The 20,284-nt window shown below is 53.5% G+C and overlaps 1 protein-coding gene across 1 annotated transcript; it reads right to left on the reverse strand.

Annotated features, from left to right (window-relative positions):
• Nucleotides 1-887: 887 nt before the first annotated feature.
• On the reverse strand, nucleotides 888-15,664 carry LOC146751578 (sushi, nidogen and EGF-like domain-containing protein 1). The gene is made up of 8 exons (XM_085533985.1): nucleotides 15,558-15,664; nucleotides 13,094-13,155; nucleotides 12,089-12,124; nucleotides 10,224-10,354; nucleotides 7,182-7,469; nucleotides 5,557-5,694; nucleotides 2,578-2,996; nucleotides 888-947 (listed from the first exon to the last, which is right to left on the reverse strand). Coding segments are annotated over exons 1-8 (1,086 nt in total). The 5' UTR covers nucleotides 15,569-15,664; the 3' UTR covers nucleotides 888-946.
• Nucleotides 15,665-20,284: the final 4,620 nt, after the last annotated feature.

Consider the following 20,284-nt stretch of genomic DNA (forward strand, 5'->3'; position numbering starts at 1 on the left):
GTTCCTATGGGGCTCTATGGGGTGATATGGGGCCCAATGGGGTTCTATGGGGCTCTATGGGGTGAGATCCCCCCCCCCATGTCACCCTATGACACCCTATATCAACCCTATAACACCCCATGTCACCCCATGTCACCCTATGTCAACCCTATGGCACCCTATGGCACCCTATATCAACCCTATAACACCCTATGACACCCTATATCAACCCTATAACACCCTATGACACCCTATATCAACCCTATAACACCCTATGACACCCTATGTCAACCCTATAACACCCCATGTAATCCTATGGGCCCCCTATGTCACCCCTATGTCACCCTATATCACCCTATGGCAACCCCATGTCCCCCTCTGTGTCACCCCATATCACCCCATGTCACCCCATATGACCCTTTATCACCCCATATAACCCTATATCACCCCATATGACCCCATAAGACCCCATATCACCCTATATAACCCCATAAGACCCCATATCACCCTATATCACCCCATATCACCCTATATAACCCCACGTAACCCTATATCACCCTATATAACCCCATATGACCCCATATCAACCCCATATCACCCCATATAACCCCATATAACCCCATATAACCCCATATCCCACCATATAACCCCATATAACCCCATATAACCCTATATCACCCCATATAACCCCATATCCCCCCATATGACCCCATATAACCCCATATCCCCCCATATCCCCCCATATAACCCCATATAACCCCATATCCCACCATATAACCCCATATAACCCCATATAACCCCATATCCCCCCATATAACCCCATATAACCCCATATCCCCCCATATGACCCCATATAACCCCATATCCCCCCATATAACCCCATATCCCCCCCAGACGCAGACGGGGTGTTGGTGCTCAATAGGATTTTATTGGGGTCTGTGGGGTCGTCTCTGCGCTGCGGGGTCCATCTGTGGGAACAAGGGGGGGATAATGGGGTCAGAGTGGGACCCCAAAGGGACCCAACCCCAAAAGGACCCCAAAGGACCCCAAAAAGACCCCAAAAGGACCCCAAAAAAGACCCCAAATGTCCCCAATCCCAAAAGGACTCCAAAAGACCCTAAAAGACCCCATAAAGACCCTAAAAGACCCTAAAAGGACCCCAAAAGGACCCCAAATGTCCCCAACCCCAAAAGGACCCCAAAAGGACCCTAAAAGACTCCAACCCCCAAAGAGATCCCATAAAGACCCCATAAAGACCCCAAAAGGACCCCAAAGGGACCCCATAAGGACCCAATGTCCCCAACCCCAAAAGGACCCCAAAAGGACCCTAAAAGACTCCAACCCCAAAAGAGATCCCATAAAGACCCCATAAAGACCCCAAATGACCCCAAAAAGACCCTAAAAGCCCCCATAAAGACCCCATAAAGACCCCAAAAGACCCTAAAAGCCCCCAAAAGACCAAGACCCCAAAAAACCCCATAAAAACCCCATAAAGACCCCATAAAAACCCCAAAAGACCCCAAATGACCCCAAAAAACCCCATAAAGACCCCATAAAGACCCCATAAAGACCCCAAATGACCCCAAAAAGACCCCAGAAGACCCCAAAAAGACCCCAAAAGCCCCCAAATGACCCCAAATGACCCCAAAAAACCCCATAAAGACCCCATAAAGACCCTAAATGACCCCAAAAAACCCCATAAAGACCCCATAAAGACCCCAAATGACCCCAAAAAAACCCAAATGACCCCAAAAAAACCCAAAAGGACCCCAAAAAGACCCTAAAAACCCCCAAAAGACCCTAAAAGACCCCAAAAAATCCCATAAAAACCCCATAAAGACCCCATAAAGATCCCATAAAGACCCTAAAAGACCCCAAAAGGACCCCAAAGGGACCCAAATGAACCCAATCCCAAAAGGACCCCAAAGGGACCCCAAAAGGACCCTAAAAGACTCCAACCCCAAAAGAGATCCCATAAAGACCCCATAAAGACCCCAAAAGACCCCAAAAGACCCCAAAAAGACCCTAAAAGCCCCCAAAAGACCCCAAATGACCCCAAAAAACCCCAAAAAGACCCCATAAAGACCCCAAAAGACCCCAAAAGGACCCCATAAAGACCCCAAATGACCCCAAAAGGACCCCAAAGGGACCCCAAAAAGACCCTAAAAGCCCCCAAAAGACCAAGACCCCAAATAACCCCAAAAAACCCCATAAAGACCCCATAAAGACCCCATAAAGACCCCCCAAAACCCCATAAAGACCCCAAAAGACCCCATAAAGACCCCATAAAGACCCCAAATGACACCAAAAAGACCTTAAAAGACCCCATAGAGACCCCAAAAAGACCCCAAATGACCCCAAAAGACCCCATAAAGACCCCAAAAGACCCCAAAAGGACCCCAAAAGGACCCCAAATGTCCCCAACCCCAAAAGGACCCCAAAAGGACCCTAAAAGACCCCAACCCCAAAAGAGATCCCATAAAGACCCCATAAAGACCCCAAAAGACCCCATAAAGACCCCATAAAAACCCCAAAAGACCCCAAAAGACCAAGACCCCAAATGACCCCCAAAAACCCCATAAAAACCCCATAACTCACCATTGGCAGATGTATTCCCTCTCCCCATTCTCTTCGGGTTCCTGTCCGACCCCATTATTTATAGGCTCTTCAATGGGGTTTTGGGGTCCCGTTATAGGGCCAGGTACCGTTATAGGGTCTTCAATGGGGTTTTGGGGTCCCGTTATGGGGCCGGGTACCGTTATAGGGTCTTCAATGGGGTTTTGGGGTCCCGTTATAGGGCCGGGTACCGTTATAGGGTCTTCAATGGGGTTTAGGGGTCCCGTTATGGGGTCGGGGTGTGACACTGGGGGTCCCTCGGTCGCCGTGAACTCGTCGACCCTAAAAACCCAACGACCCCGAATCCCGACGTTGGAGGTTTGGTTGATGCGTAATATGGCCGCGGTGCGGGATCCTGGGATGTTGTAATAGTGCACGTCGTCACCGCTGTTAAAGCCGGCCTATAGGATATAGGGTCGGATATAGGGTTATGGGGTCAGATATAGGGTATAGGGTCAGGTACAGGGTTAGGTATAGGGTTATGGGGTTATAGGGTTATGGGGTTATGGGGTTATGGGGTGGGATATGGGATCCCGGGATGTTGTAATAGTGCACGTCGTCACCGCTGTTAAAGCCGGCCTATAGGGTCACATATAGGGTCACATATAGGATATAGGGTCGGATATAGGGTCACATATAGGGTTATGGGGTTATGGGGTGGGATATAGGGTCAGATATGGGGTCAGATATGGGATCCCGGGATGTTGTAATAGTGCACGTCGTCACCACTGTTAAAGCCGGCCTATAGGGTCGGATATAGGATATAGGGTCGGATATAGGATATAGGGTCACATATAGGGTCACATATAGGATATAGGGTCAGGTATCGGATATACGGTCAGGTATCGGATATACGGTCAGGTATAGGGTCACATATAGGATATGGGGTCACATATAGAATATAGGGTCAGATATGGGGTCAGATATGGGATATGGGGTCAGATATAGGGTCATATATAGGATGTAGGGTCAGATATAGGGTCATATATAGGATATAGGGTCAGGTATAGGGTCATATATAGGATATAGGGTCAGGTATAGGATATAGGGTCAGGTATCGGATATAGGGTCAGGTATAGGATATACGGTCGGATATAGGGTCAGGTATAGGATATAGGGTCACATATAGGGTCAGGTATAGGGTTATGGGGTCAGGTATAGGGTCAGGTATAGGATATGGGATATAGGGTCAGATATAGGGTCAGATATGGGGTCAGATATGGGATCCCAGGATGTTGTAATAGTGCACGTCGTCACCGCTGTTAAAGCCGGCCTATAGGATATAGGGTCGGATATAGGGTTATGGGGTCACATATAGGATATATGGTCAGGTATAGGCTCAGGTATAGGATATAGGGTCAGGTATAGGGTTACATATAGGATATGGGGTCAGATATAGGATATAGGGTCAGGTATAGGATATAGGGTCAGATATAGGGTCACATATAGGATATAGGGTCACATATAGGATATAGGGTCACATATAGGGTCAGGTAAAGGATATAGGGTCAGGTATTGGATATAGGGTCAGGTATAGGATATAGGGTCACATATAGGGTCATATATAAGATATAGGGTCAGATATAGGGTCAGATATGGGGTCAGATATGGGATCCCGGGATGTTGTAATAGTGCACGTCGTCACCGCTGTTAAAGCCGGCCTATAGGATATAGGGTCAGATATAGGGTTATGGGGTCAGGTATAGGGTTAGATATAGGGTTATGGGGTTATAGGGTTATGGGGTCATGGGGTTATGGGGTGGGATATGGGAGCTCGGGATGTTGTAATAGTGCACGTCATCACCGCTGTTAAAGCCGGCCTATAGGATATAGGGTCAGATATGGGGTCAGGTATAGGATATAGGGTCGGATATAGGGTTATGGGGTCACATATAGGGTCAGATATAGGATATAGGGTTACATATAGGATATAGGGTCACATATAGGGTCAGGTATAGGATATAGAGTCAGGTATAGGATATAGGGTCACATATAGGGTCATATATAGGATATAGGGTCAGGTATAGGATATAGGGTCACATAGGATATAGGGTCAGGTATAGGATATAGGGTCAGGTATAGGATCACATATAGGATATAGGGTCAAGTATAGGGTTAGATATAGGGTTATGGGGTCAGATATAGGATATGGGGTCGGATATGGGTTGTGGGGTCAGATATGAAGTCAGGTATGGGGTGTGGGGTCAGATATGGGGTTAGATAGGGGATATGGGGTCAGATATGGGATATGGGGTCAGATATAGGGTTAGATATAGGGTTATGGTGTTATGGGGTCAGATATGGGATATGGGGTCAGATATGGGGTTATGGGGTTATGGGGTCAGATATGGGATATATGGGGTCAGGTATGGGATATGGGGTCAGATATGGGGTCAGATATGGGATATGGGGTCAGATATAGGGTCAGATATGGGGTTATGGTGTTATGGGGTCAGATATGGGATATATGGGGTCAGGTATGGGATATGGGGTCAGATATGGAATATGGGGTCAGATATGGGATATGGGGTCAGATATGGGATATGGGGTCAGATATGGGATATGGGGTCAGATATGGGATATGGGGTCAGATATGGAATATGGGGTCAGATATGGGATATGGGGTCAGATATGGGATATGGGGTCAGATATGGGATATGGGGTCAGATATAGGGTTAGATATGGGATATGGGGTCAGATATGGGATATGGGGTCAGATATAAGGTTAGATATGGGATATGGGGTCAGATATGGGATATGGGGTCAGATATAGGGTTAGATATGGGATATGGGGTCAGATATGGGATATGGGGTCAGATATAGGGTTAGATATGGGATATGGGGTCAGATATAGGATATGGGGTCAGATATGGGATATGGGGTCACATATAGGATATGGGGTCAGATATAGGGTCAGATATGGGGTTATGGGGTCAGCTATGGGATATAGGGTCACAGTACCTGTGCTGGGATCCCCCCCAGCCCCGTATGTGGGTCCCCGCTGTTGGCGATGCCCGTGGTCCATCCCATGTCCCCGTAATTGAGGATGATGAAGGACGTGACCCCGTTAGTGGCCAACACGGCCTGGAACGTGTTCACCTATAGGGCAGACCCACAACCCTATAGACCCCATAGCCCACCCTATAACCCCATAGAGCCCCCCTGACCCCATATACCACCCCATAATCCTATAGAGCCCATAACCCCATATACCACCCTATAACCCTATAGAGCCCATAACCCCATATATCACCCTATAACCCCATAGAGCCCATAACCCCATATATCACCCCATAACCCGATAGAGCCCCACAGACCCCATATATCACCCTATAACCCTATAGAGCCCCACAGACCCCATATACCACCCCATAACCCTATAGAGCCCATAACCCCATATATCACCCTATAACCCTATAGACCCCATAACCCCATAGCCCACCCCATAACCCTATAGAGCCCATAACCCCATATATCACCCCATAACCCTATAGAGCCCCATAGACCCCATAGCCCACCCTATAACCCCATAGAGCCCCACAGACCCCATAGCCCACCCTATAACCCCATAGAGCCCCACAGACCCCATAGCCCACCCTATAACCCTATAGAGCCCCACAGACCCCATAGCCCACCCTATAACCCTATAGAGCCCCACAGACCCCATATACCACCCCATAACCCTATAGAGCCCATAACCCCATATATCACCCTATAACCCTATAGACCCCATAACCCCATAGCCCACCCCATAACCCTATAGAGCCCATAACCCCATATATCACCCCATAACCCTATAGAGCCCCATAGACCCCATAGCCCACCCTATAACCCCATAGAGCCCCACAGACCCCATAGCCCACCCTATAACCCCATAGAGCCCCACAGACCCCATAGCCCACCCTATAACCCTATAGAGCCCCACAGACCCCATATCCCACCCTATAACCCTATAGAGCCCCACAGACCCCATATACCATCCTATAAACCTCTATGTCCCCCCATGACCCTATATCCCACCCTATAACCCTCTATATCTCCCCATAACCCCATATCCCACCCTATATCCCCATTGCCCCCATATACCACCCTATAGCACCCAATGTCCCCCCATAACCCCATACCCCACCCTATGTGTCCCCCCATGACCCTATAACCCTCTGTATCCCCCCATAACCCCATATCCCACCCTATATCCCCTATATCCCCTCATGACCCCATATCCCACCCCATACCCCACCCTATATGCCCCCCCCGACCCCATATCCCACCCTATAACACTCTATGTCAGCCCATAACCCTATATGTCCCCCCATAACCCCATATCCCACCCCATACCCCACCCTATAGCCCCCATTGCCCCCTGTGACCCCATACCCCACCCCATAACCCCATATCCCCCTCACCTTATTGGATGCAGCCCCATAGAACGGCACCCGATCCCACGTAGCGATAAAGGCCCATGTGGGTTTAGGGTCGGGCTCTATAGGGTCGATTATGGGGTCGATGTCCCTCCTGACCCTATATCCCACCCTATAACCCCCATTGCCCCCCTATATTCCCCTATAACCCCATATCCCCCTCACCTTATTTGATGCAGCCCCATAGAACGGCACCCGATCCCACGTAGCGATAAAGGCCCATGTGGGTTTAGGGTCGGGCTCTATAGGGTCGATTATGGGGTCGATGTCCCTCCTGACCCTATTAAGAACATTGGGGTCCCGGGTTTCCCTATAGAAGACGTCGCCCCCCAACCTGGTGTCCACATCCGCCCAATAGGGAGCCACGAAGGGACGGTGACCGTCCAATGGGAACGGGTGTGGGGTGAACTCCGGGACCCCCGTCCCAAATGAGACCACCCCATTGTTGTTCACCTATAGGGGAAGATATAGGGTCGGGGGGTATATGGGGTCACTACATGGTATAGGAACACTATGGGGACCCCTATATATGGGGACCCCAATGGGGAACCCAATAGGGTGAGTATGGGGTTGGATATAAAGGGTTATAGGGTGGGATATGGGGTTATGGGGGGACATTGGGGGCTATAGGGTGGGATATGGGGTCAAGAGGGGCTCTATAGGGTTATAGGGTGGGCTATAGGGTTATAGGGTGGGCTATGGGGTCAGGAGGGGACATTGGGGGCTATAGGGTGGGATATGGGGTCGGGGGGCTCTATAGGGTTATAGGGTGGGCTATGGGGTTATGGGGAGACATATAGGGTGGGCTATGGGGTTATGGGGGGATATAAAGGGTTATAGGGTGGGATATGGGGTCGGGGGGCTCTATAGGGTTATAGGGTGGGCTATGGGGTTATGGGGGGACATATAGGGTGGGCTATGGGGTTATGGGGGGATATAAAGGGTTATAGGGTGGGATATGGGGACAGGGGGGGCTCTATAGGGTTATAGGGTGGGCTATGGGGTTATGGGGAGACATATAGGGTGGGCTATGGGGTTATGGGGGGATATAGAGGGTTATAGGGTGGGATATGGGGTAATGGGGGGACATTGGGGGCTATAGGGTGGGATATGGGGTCAAGAGGGGCTCTATAGGGTTATAGGGTGGGCTATGGGGTTACAGGGTGGGCTATGGGGTCAGGAGGGGACATTGGGGGCTATAGGGTGGGATATGGGGTCAAGAGGGGCTCTATAGGGTTATAGGGTGGGCTATAGGGTTACAGGGTGGGCTATGGGGTCAGGGGGGGACATTGGGGGCTATAGGGTGGGATATGGGGTCAAGAGGGACTCTATAGGGTTATAGGGTGGGCTATGGGGTTATGGGGGGATATAGAGGGTTATAGGGTTGGCTATGGGGTTGGGGAGGACATATAGGGTGGGCTATGGGGTTATGGGGGTATATAAAGGGTTATAGGGTGGGATATGGGGTCGGGGGGCTCTATAGGGTTATAGGGTGGGCTATAGGGTTATAGGGTGGGTTATAGGGTTATGGGGGGACATATAGGGTGGGCTATGGGGTTATGGGGGGATATAGAGGGTTATAGGGTGGGATATGGGGTCGGGGGGCTCTATAGGGTTATAGGGTGGGCTATGGGGTTATGGGGAGACATATAGGGTGGGCTATGGGGTTATGGGGGGATATAAAGGGTTATAGGGTGGGATATGGGGACAGGGGGGGCTCTATAGGGTTATAGGGTGGTCTATGGGGTCAGGGGGGGACATTGGGGGCTATAGGGTGGGATATGGGGTCAAGAGGGGCTCTATAGGGTTATAGGGTGGGCTATGGGGTTATGGGGGGACATAGAGTGTTATAGGGTGGGCTATGGGGTCAGGGGTGGCTCTATAGGGTTATAGGGTGGGCTATGGGGTTATGGGGAGACATATAGGGTGGGCTATGGGGTTATGGGGGGTTATAAAGGGTTATAGGGTGCGCTATGGGGTCAGGGGGGGTTATAGGGGGCTATAGGGTGGGGTATGGGGTCAATGGGGGATATAGAGTGGGATATGGGGTTATGGGGGGACATATAGGGTGGGCTATGGGGTTATGGGGGGATATAGAGGGTTATAGGGTGGGCTATGGGGTCAAGGGGGGACATTGGGGGCTATAGGGTGGGTATGGGGTCAAGAGGGACTCTATAGGGTTATAGGGTGGGCTATGGGGTTATTGGGAGACATAGAGTGTTATAGGGTGGGCTATGGGGTCGGCGGGGACATATAGGGTGGGCTATGGGGTTATGGGGGTATATAAAGGGTTATAGGGTGGGATATGGGGTCGGGGGGCTCTATAGGGTTATAGGGTGGGCTATGGGGTTATGGGGGGACATAGAGTATTATAGGGTGGGCTATGGGGTCAGGGGGGACATATAGGGTGGGCTATGGGGTTATGGGGGGATATAGAGGGTTATAGGGTGGGATATGGGGTCGGGGGGCTCTATAGGGTTATAGGGGGGGCTATAGGGTTATAGGGTGGGCTATGGGGTCAGGGGGGGACATTGGGGGCTGTAGGGTGGGATATGGGGTCAAGAGGGGCTCTATAGGGTTATAGGGTGGGCTATAGGGTTATAGGGTGGGCTATGGGGTCAGGGGGGGACATTGGGGGCTATAGGGTGGGATATGGGGTCAAGAGGGACTCTATAGGGTTATAGGGTGGGCTATGGGGTTATGGGGGGATATAGAGGGTTATAGGGTTGGCTATGGGGTTGGGGAGGACATACAGGGTGGGCTATAGGGTCATGGGGGTATATAAAGGGTTATAGGGTGGGCTATGGGGTCGGGGGGCTCTATAGGGTTATAGGGTGGGCTATAGGGTTATAGGGTGGGTTATAGGGTTATGGGGGGACATATAGGGTGGGCTATGGGGTTATGGAGGGATATAAAGGGTTATAGGGTGGGATATGGGGTTATGGGGGGACATAGAGGGTTATAGGGTGGGATATGGGGTCAGTGGGGGCTCTATAGGGTTATAGGGTGGGCTATAGGGTTATAGGGTGGGCTATGGGGTTATGGGGGGACATATAGGGTTATAGGGTGGGTTATAGGGGGACATGGAGGGCTATAGGGGGGTATATGGGGACCCCAATATATGGCGACCCTAATGGGGACCCCAACCCATGGAGACCCCAAATATCAGCGCCCCCACCCCATAGATCCTATAGGGCAGCTACTCACATATAGGGATCTGTAGGGTCGCCCATAGAAGGAGAAGGTCTCGGTTAATGGGATTTCGGGGCTCATCCCATCGTCCTCGTGGGGGGTGGTCGCGTCCCCCACCCCATAACCAAAGGGGTACAGCACCGACCCTATAGGAACACCACGGTCAGCCCCTGACCCACATATGGGGACTGAGACCCCCAAGTATGGGGTCAGAGAGCCCCCACCCCATATAGGTTTGGGATCCCCCATTATAGGTATAGGATGCCCCATTATGGGGTATGGGACCCCCAGTATGGGGTATGGGACCCCCCACCCCATATAGGGTATGGGACCCCCCATTATGGGGTCTGGGACCCCCAAGTATGGGGTCAGAGAGCCCCCACCCCATATAGGTTTGGGATCCCCCATTAGAGGTATAGGACACCCCATATGGGGTCTGGGACCTCAAATGTGGGTCTGGGACCCCTAAGTTGTGGGTCAGAGAGCCCCCACCCCATATGGGTTTGGGATCCCCCATTATAGGCATAGGACCCCCCATTATGGGGTATGAGACCCCCAAGTATGGGGTCAGAGAGCCCCCACCCCATATAGGTTTGGGATCCCCCCATTATAGGTATAGGACACCCCATATGGGGTCTGGGACCCCAAATATGGGTCTGAGACCCCCAAGTTGTGGGTCAGAGAGCCCCCACCCCATATAGGGTATGGGATCCCCCATTATAGGTATAGGACACCCCATATAGGGTTTGGGATCCCCCATTATAGGTATAGGACACCCCATATAGGGTATGGGATCCCCCATTATAGGTATAGGACACCCCATATAGGGTATGGGATCCCCCATTATAGGTATAGGACACCCCATATGGGGTCTGGGACCCCAAATATAGGTCTGGGACCCCCAAGTTGTGGGTCAGAGACCCCCACACCCCATATAGGGTATGGGATCCCCCATTATAGGTATAGGACACCCCATATAGGGTATGGGATCCCCATTATAGGTATAGGACACCCCATATAGGGTATGGGATCCCCCATTATAGGTATAGGACACCCCATATAGGGTATGGGATCCCCCATTATAGGTATAGGACACCCCATATAGGGTATGGGATCCCCCATTATAGGTATAGGACACCCCATATAGGGTATGGGATCCCCCATTATAGGTATAGGACACCCCATATAGGGTATGGGATCCCCCATTAGAGGTATAGGACACCCCATATAGGGTATGGGATCCCCCATTATAGGTATAGGACACCCCATATAGGGTATGGGATCCCCCATTATAGGTATAGGACACCCCATATAGGGTATGGGATCCCCCATTATAGGTATAGGACACCCCATATAGGTTTGGGATCCCCCATTATAGCTATAGGACACCCCATATAGGGTATGGGATCCCCCATTATAGGTATAGGACACCCCATATAGGGTATAGGATCCCCATTATAGGTATAGGACACCCCATATAGGGTATGGGATCCCCCATTATAGGTATAGGACACCCCATATAGGGTATGGGATCCCCCATTATAGGTATAGGACACCCCATATAGGGTATGGGATCCCCCATTATAGGTATAGGACACCCCATATAGGGTATGGGATCCCCCATTATAGGTATAGGACACCCCATATAGGGTATAGGATCCCCATTATAGGTATAGGACACCCCATATAGGGTATGGGATCCCCCATTATAGGTATAGGACACCCCATATAGGGTATGGGATCCCCCATTATAGGTATAGGACACCCCATATAGGGTATGGGATCCCCCATTATAGGTATAGGACACCCCATATAGGGTATGGGATCCCCCATTATAGGTATAGGACACCCCATATAGGGTATGGGATCCCCATACTCACCCTTTTGGGATCTCGCCGCAGATATGGGGCCGCCCTCTGGGTGCAAAGGGAACATGGTGACCCCAATGTCCCTATAGGGCCCCATAGATCCCCCATAGTCCCTATAGGTCCCTATAGGTCCCCATAGATCCCCCACCGTCCCTATATGGCCCTATAGGTCCCCACTGCCCCCTATAGGTCCCCATAGATCCCCCATAGTCCCCATAAGTCCCCTATAGGTCCCCACTGCCCCCCATAGGTCCCTATAGGTCCCCATAGATCCCCATAGGTCCCCACTGCCCCCTATAGGTCCCTATAGGTCCCCACTGCACCCTATAAGTCCCCATAGGTCCCCACTGCCCCCTATAGTCCCCATAGGTCCCCATTACCTCCTATAGGTCCCATTGCCCCCTATAGATCCCTATAGGTCCCCACTGCCCCCTATAGTCCCTATAAACCCCATTGGTCTCCTATAGGTCCCTATAGGTCCCCACTGCCCCCTATAGGTCCCTATAGGTCCCCACTGCCCCCTATAGTCCCTATAAACCCCATATTTCCCCTATAGACCCTCTATGTCCCCTATAAACCCCATAGGTCCCCTATAGACCCCATATGTACCCTATAAACCCCATATGTCCCCTATAGACCCCATATGTCCCCTATAAACCCCATATGTCCCCTATAAACCCCATATTTCCCCTATAGACCCCATATGTCCCCTATAAACCCCATATGTCCCCTATAGACCCTATATGTCCCCTATAAACCCCATATGTCCCCTATAGACCCCATATGTCCCCTATAAACCCCATAGGTCCCCTATAGACCCCATATGTCCCCTATAGTCCCCATAGGTCCCCTATAAACCCCATAGGTCCCCTATAGACCCCATATGTCCCCTATAGACCCCATATGTCCCCTATAAACCCCATATTTCCCCTATAGACCCCATATGTCCCCTATAGACCCCATATGTCCCCTATAAACCCCATATTTCCCCTATAGACCCCATATGTCCCCACTCACCCACGTGTCCGCAGAGGAGGATGATGATGATGACGGGTCCGACCTTCAGCAGCTGCTCACACCTGGGGGGGGACAGGACCCACATCGACCCCATAACGGCCCCATTGACCCCCATTACCACCCCATATCCCCTATAGTCCCTATATCCCCCCATATCCCCCCATATTCCCCCCATATCCCCCTATATCCCACCCTATATCCCCCATATCCCCCCTGTGCCCCCTATATCCCCCCATACCCCCCTATATCCCCCTATATCCCCCCATATCCCCTATATCCCACCCTATATCACCCCATATCCCCCTATATCCCTCCATATCCCCCCATATTCCCCCTATATCCCCCCATATCCCCCATATCCCACCCTATATCCCCCTATATCCCCCTATATCCCCCCATATCCCCCTATATCCCACCCTATATCCCCCCATATCCCCCCATATCCCCCTATATCCCCTATTATCCCCCCATATCCCCATATCCCCCCATATACCCCCCTATATCCCCCCATATCCCACCCTATATCCCCCATATCCCCCCATATACCCCCCTATATCACCCCATATCCCCTCATATCCCCCCATATCCCACCCTATATCCCACCCTATATCCTCCTATTATCCCCCCATATCCCCCCATATCCCCCCATATCCCCCCCATATCCCCCCATATTCCCCCCATATCCCCCTATATCCCACCCTATATCCCCCCATATCCCCCCCTATACCCCCCATATCCCCCTATATCCCACCCTATATCCCCCATATCCCCCCATATCCCCTCATATCCCCCCTATATCCCCCCTATATCCCACCCTATATCCCCCCATATCCCCCTATACCCCCCCATATCCCCCCATATCAGCCCATATCCCCCCATATCTCCCCCATATCCCACCCTATATTCCCCCATATCCCCCCATATCCCCCATATCCCCCTATATCCCACCCTATATCCCCCATATCCCCCCTGTGCCCCCCATATCCCCCCATATACCCCCCTATATCCCCCCATATCCCCCTATATCCCCCATATCCCCCCCATATACCCCCCTATATCCCCCCATACCCCCCTATATCCCCCCATACCCCCCCATATCCCACCCCATATCCCCCTATATCCCCCCATATCCCCCCATATCTCCCCATATTCCCCCATATCCCCCCATATCCCCCCATATCCCCCTATATCCCACCCTATATCCCCCCATATCCCCCCATATCCCCCCATATCCCCCTATATCCCCCCTATATCCCACCCTATATCCCCCCATATCCCCCTATATCCCCCTATATCCCACCCTATATTCCCCCATATCCCCCCTGTGCCCCCTATATCCCCCATATCCCCCTATATCCTCCCATATCCCCTTATCCCACCCTATATCCCCCCTATATCCCACCCATATCCCCCTATATCCCCCCATATATCCCCCCATATCCCCCCATATTCCCCTATATCCCCCCATATACCCTATACCCCCCAAATCCCCCCTATATCCCACCCTATATCCCCCCATATCTCCCCTATAACCCCATATCCCCCCATATCCCACCCTATATCCCACCCTATCCCCCCATATCCCCCCATATCCCCCCTATATCCCCCCTATATCCCCCCATATCCCCCCTATACCCCCCATACCCCACCCTATATCCCACCCTATACCCCCCTGTGCCCCCCATATACCCCCCTATATCCCCCCATATCCCCCCTATATCCCCCCATATCCCCCATATCCCACCCTATATCCCCCCATATCCCCCTATATCCCCCCATATCCCCCTATATCCTCCCATATCCCCCCTATATCCCCCCATATCCCCCCATATCCCCCCATACCCCCCATATCCCCCTATAACTCCCCATATCCCACCCTATATCCCCCCTATAACCCCATATCCCCCCCTATCCCCCCATATCCCCATATCCCCCCATATCTCCCTATATCCCACTCTATATCTCCCCTATATCCCCCTATATCCCCCCATATCCCCCTATATCCCCCCCTGTGCCCCCCATATTCCCCTATATCCCCCCATATACCCTATACCCCCCAAATCCCCCCTATATCCCACCCTATATCCCCCCTATACCCCCCATACCCCACCCCATATCCCACCCTATATCCCCCCATATCCCCCCATATCACCCCTGTGCCCCCCATATCCCACCCTATATCCCCCATATCCCACCCTATATCCCCCCATATACCCCCCATACCCCCCCATATCACCCCTGTGCCCCCCATATCCCCCCATATCTCCCCATATCCCCCTTATATCTCCATATCCCACCCTATATCCCCCCATATCCCCCCATATTCCCCTATATCCCCCCATATCCCCCATACCCCCCATATCCCACCCTATATCCCCCTATATCGCCCCTATATCCCCCCATATCCCTATATCCCCCCATATCCCCCCTATATCCCACCCTATACCCCCCATACCCCCCTCACCTCATTCCCATGGTGTCCCCGTGTCCCCGTGGCTCCCACCGCCCCTTTTATCCCCTATAGGGTCGGGGGGGGGGGGGGGGGGGTTGACAATAGGGGACAACACCCAGAGCCCTGGGGGGGCTCCGCCTCCATTGGTGTCCAATGGGGGGGGCTATGGGGGGGTCTATGGGGGGGCTATGGGGGGGACTGGGAGGGACTGGGGGGGGACTGGGGGGGTCTATGGGGGGCTATGGGGGGCTATGGGGGGTCTATGGGGGTCTATGGGGGGTCTATGGGGGTCTATGGGGGGCTATGGGGGGCTATGGGGGGGCTATGGGGGGCTATGGGGGGCTATGGGGGGGCTGGGAGGGCTATGGGGGTCTATTGGGGGGCTATGGGGGGGTCTATGGGGGGGTGTTGGGAGGGAATGGGGGGGTCTATGGGGGGTCTATGGGGGGTCTATGGGGGGCTATGGAGGGTCTATGGGGGGACTGGGGGGGTCTATGGGGGGGCTGGGAGGGCTATGGGGGGTCTATGGGGGTCTATGGGGGGGCTATGGGGGGTCTATGGGGGGTGTTGGGAGGGAATGGGGGGGTCTATGGGGGGTCTATGGGGGTCTATGGGGGGCTATGGGGGGGCTATGGGGGGTCTATGGGGGGTGTTGGGAGGGAATGGGGGGGTCTATGGGGGGGTCTATGGGGGAGACTGGGATGGACTGGGGGGGTCTATGGGGGTCTATGGGGGGGACTGGGGGGGACTGGGAGGGTCTATGGGGGGTCTATGGGAGGCTATGGGGGGGTCTATGGGGGGTCTATGGGGGTCTATGGGAAGCTATGGGGGGGACTATGGGGGGGACTGGGGGGGACTGGGAGGGTCTATAGGGGTCTATGGGGGGGTCTATGGGGGTCTATGGGGGGGTCTATGGGGGTCTATGGGGGTCTATGGGGGGTCTATGAGGGTCTATGGGGGGGTCTATGGGGGGTCTATGGGGGTCTATGGGGTGGGCTGGGGGGGCTATGGGGGATACTGGGATGAACTGGGCCATACTGGGGTTAACTGCGAGGGACTGGGGGGGGCTGGGGGGGTCTATGGGGGTCTATGGGGGGGTCTATGGGGGTCTATGGGGGGGACTGGGGGGGTCTATGGGGGTCTATGGGGGGGTCTATGGGGGTCTATGGGGGTCTATGGGGGGTCTATGGGGGGCTATGGGGGGGTCTATGGGGGGGACTGGGATGGACTGGGGGGGTCTATGGGGGTCTATGGGGGGTCTATGGGGGAATATGGGGTGGGATATGAGGGTATATGGGGCTATGGGGGGGACAGTGGGGGATATGGGGGGACTGGGATGGACTGGGGGGGTCTATGGGGGGTCTATGGGGGTCTACGGGAGACTATGGGGTGGGCTGGGGGGGGTCTATGGGGGGGACTGGGATGAACTGGGGGGGCTGTGGGGGGGTCTATGGGGGGGTACAGGGCCATACTGGGATGGACTGGGTGGTAATAGGATATAATGGGGGGGGGTCTATGGGAGGGCTGGGGGGGTGTCTATATGTTAAACTGGGATGAAATGGGCCATACTGGGGTTAACTGGGAGGGACTGGGGGGGGTTGGGGGGTCTATGGGGGTCTATGGGGGGGACTGGGGGGGACTGGGGGGCTCTATGGGGGGGGCTGGGAGGGTCTATGGGGGGCTATGGGGTGGTCTATGGGGGGATATGGGGTGGGATATGGGGGGATATGGGGGCTATGGGGGGGAATGGGATGGACTGGGGGGGCTATGGGGGGGTCTATGGGGGGACTGGGATGGACTGGGGGGGGTCTATGGGGGTCTATGGGGGGGCTGGGGGGACTGGGGGATACTGGGATGGACAGGGGGGTCTATGGGAATCTATGGGGGGTCTATGGGGGGGTTATGTATTAAACTGGGCCATACTGGGGTTAACTAGGAGGGACTGGGGGGGGGCTGGGGGGTCTATGGGGGTCTATGGGGGATCTATGGGGGGTCTATGGGGGTCTATGTATTAAACTGGGCCATACTGGGGTTAACTGGGAGGGACTGGGGGGGGGGTCTATGGGGGTCTATGGGGGTCTATGGCGGGCTATGGGGGGTCTATGGGGGTCTATGGGGGGTCTATGGGGGTCTATGGCGGGCTATGGGGGGTCTATGGGGGGTCTATGGGGGGTCTATGGGGGGGCTATGGGGGGGAGGGGGAATGGGATGGACTGGGGGCGTCTATGGGGGTCTATGGGGGTCAATGGGGGTCTATGGGGGTCTATGGGGGGGCTATGAGGGGTCTATGGGGGTCTATGGGGGGTCTATGGGGGTCTATGGGGGGGCTATGGGGGGTCTATGGGGGTCTATGGGGGGTCTATGGGGGGTCTATGGGGGTCTATGGGGGTCTATGGGGGTCTATGGGGGGTCTATGTATTAAACTGGGCCATACTGGGGTTAACTGGGAGGGACTGGGGGGGGGTCTATGGGGGTCTATGGGGGGATATGGGGGGTCTATGGGGGTCTATGGGGGTCTATGGGGGTCTATGGGGTTCTATGGGGGTCTATTGGGGTCTATGGGGGTCTATGGGGGTCTATGTATTAAACTGGGCCATACTGGGGTTAACTGGGAGGGACTGGGGGGGGGTTGGGGGGGCCCCGGGCGATGCCGGCGGCGATGAATGAGATCCGGGATGGGACAAAGGGAGAAAGGAACCGCCCGGGGGTGGGACGGACCGGCCCCATAGAGACATATAGACCCTATAGGGATATATAGACCTATAGGGACATATAGACCTATAGGGACATACAGCCCCATAGGGACACATGGACCCATAGGGATATATAGACCTATAGGGACATATAGACCCATAGGGACATATAGACCTATAGGGACATATAGACCTATAGGGACATATAGACCTATAGGGACATATAGACCTATAGGGACACATAGACCTATAGGGACACATAGACCCTATAGGGACATACAGCCCCATAGGGACACATAGACCTATAGGGACATACAGACCTATAGGGACCCCAATGCCACCAGCCCTATAGGGACACATAGACCCTATAGGGACCCCATTGCCACCAACCCCATAGGGACCCCAATGTCAGTGACCCCATAGGGACACCCAGCCCTATAGGGACCCCAATGTCACTGACCCATAGGGACCCCAACCCCATAGGGACCCCAATGTCAGTGACCCCATAGGGACCCCAATGTCACTGACCCCATAGGGACACCAAACCCCATAAGGACACCCAGCCCCATAGGGACCCCATTGCCACCAACCCCATAGGGACCCCAATGTCAGGGACCCTATAGGGACAATGATATCACTGACCCCATAGGGACACCCAGCCCCATAGGGACCCCAATGTCACTGACCCCATAGGGACACACAGCCCTATAGGGACACACAGCCCCATAGGGACCCCAATATCACCGACCCCATAGGGACACACAGCCCCATAGGGACCCCAATGTCAGTGACCCCATAGGGACCCCAATGCCACCAACCCCATAGGGACACCAAACCCCATAGGGACACCCAGCCCCATAGGGACCCCAACGCCACCAGCCCCATAGGGACCCCAATGTCAGTGACCCCATAGGGACATACAGCCCCATAGGGACCCCAATGTCAGTGACCCCATAGGGACACCAATGCCACCAGCCCTATAGGGACACCCAGCCCCATAGGGACCCCAATGTCAGTGACCCCATAGGGACACCCAGCCCCATAGGGACCCCAATATCACCAACCCCATAGGGACCCCAATGTCAGTGACCCCATAGGGACCCCAATGTCACTGACCCTATAGGGACACCCAACCCCATAGGGACCCCAATGTCATCAGCCCCATAGGGACACACAGCCCCATAGGGACAATGATATCACTTACCCCATAGGGACCCCAATGTCAGTGACCCCATAGGGACATACAGCCCCATAGGGACCCCAACCCCATAGGGACCCCAATGTCACCAGCCCCATAGGGACCCCAATGTCACTGACCCCATAGGGACACACAGCCCTATAGGGACAGTGATATCACTGACCCCATAGGGACCCCATTGTCAGTGACCCCATAGGGACCCCATTGCCCCCCCCCCCCCCCCTTAGGGATGCCCCGGGGCCAGGTGACAATGGGGCCAGTGACGTCACAATGGGAACAATGGGCCAGTGACGTCACAATGGGGACAATGGGATGGTGACGTCACAAAGGACAATATTGACTAATGGGGGGGGGGGGGGGCAGGAGCTGCCTGGGGCTCTATGGGGGGGAGGGGGGGGGGGGGGGGGGGTAAAAAGGTCAATTTGTGGCCTCAAAATGGGCCAAAAAAGTGGGAATTTGGCCCAAAATAGGAGGGAAAAAGTGGGGTTTGAAGATGGGGGGGGGAAAATTGGGGTAAATTTGGGCAGATTTGGGTAAATTTGGGGGTAAAAAGGGGTGAATTTGGATGTGAATGGGGCTGAAATGTGGCTGTATTTCACCCACCTGTGATACATAAAAAGGGGCTAAAAAGGGCAGAATTCAGCCCAAAATGGGATTTTAGCCCAAAAATGGGGCAGAAAGGACCAAAATAGCCCAAAAATGGGACAAAAATGACCAAAAATGGGCAAAAAATGTCCAAAAATGGGCAAAAAGGACCAAAATACCCCAAAAATGGGACAAAAATGACCAAAAATGGGCAAAAAATGTCCAAAAATGGGCAAAAAGGACCAAAATACCCCAAAAATGGG

The sequence above is a fragment of the Coturnix japonica genome, unplaced genomic scaffold (assembly GCF_054131305.1).
Source record: "Coturnix japonica strain WE unplaced genomic scaffold, WE-NBRP24 Scf073, whole genome shotgun sequence".
Lineage (NCBI taxonomy): Eukaryota > Metazoa > Chordata > Aves > Galliformes > Phasianidae > Coturnix > Coturnix japonica.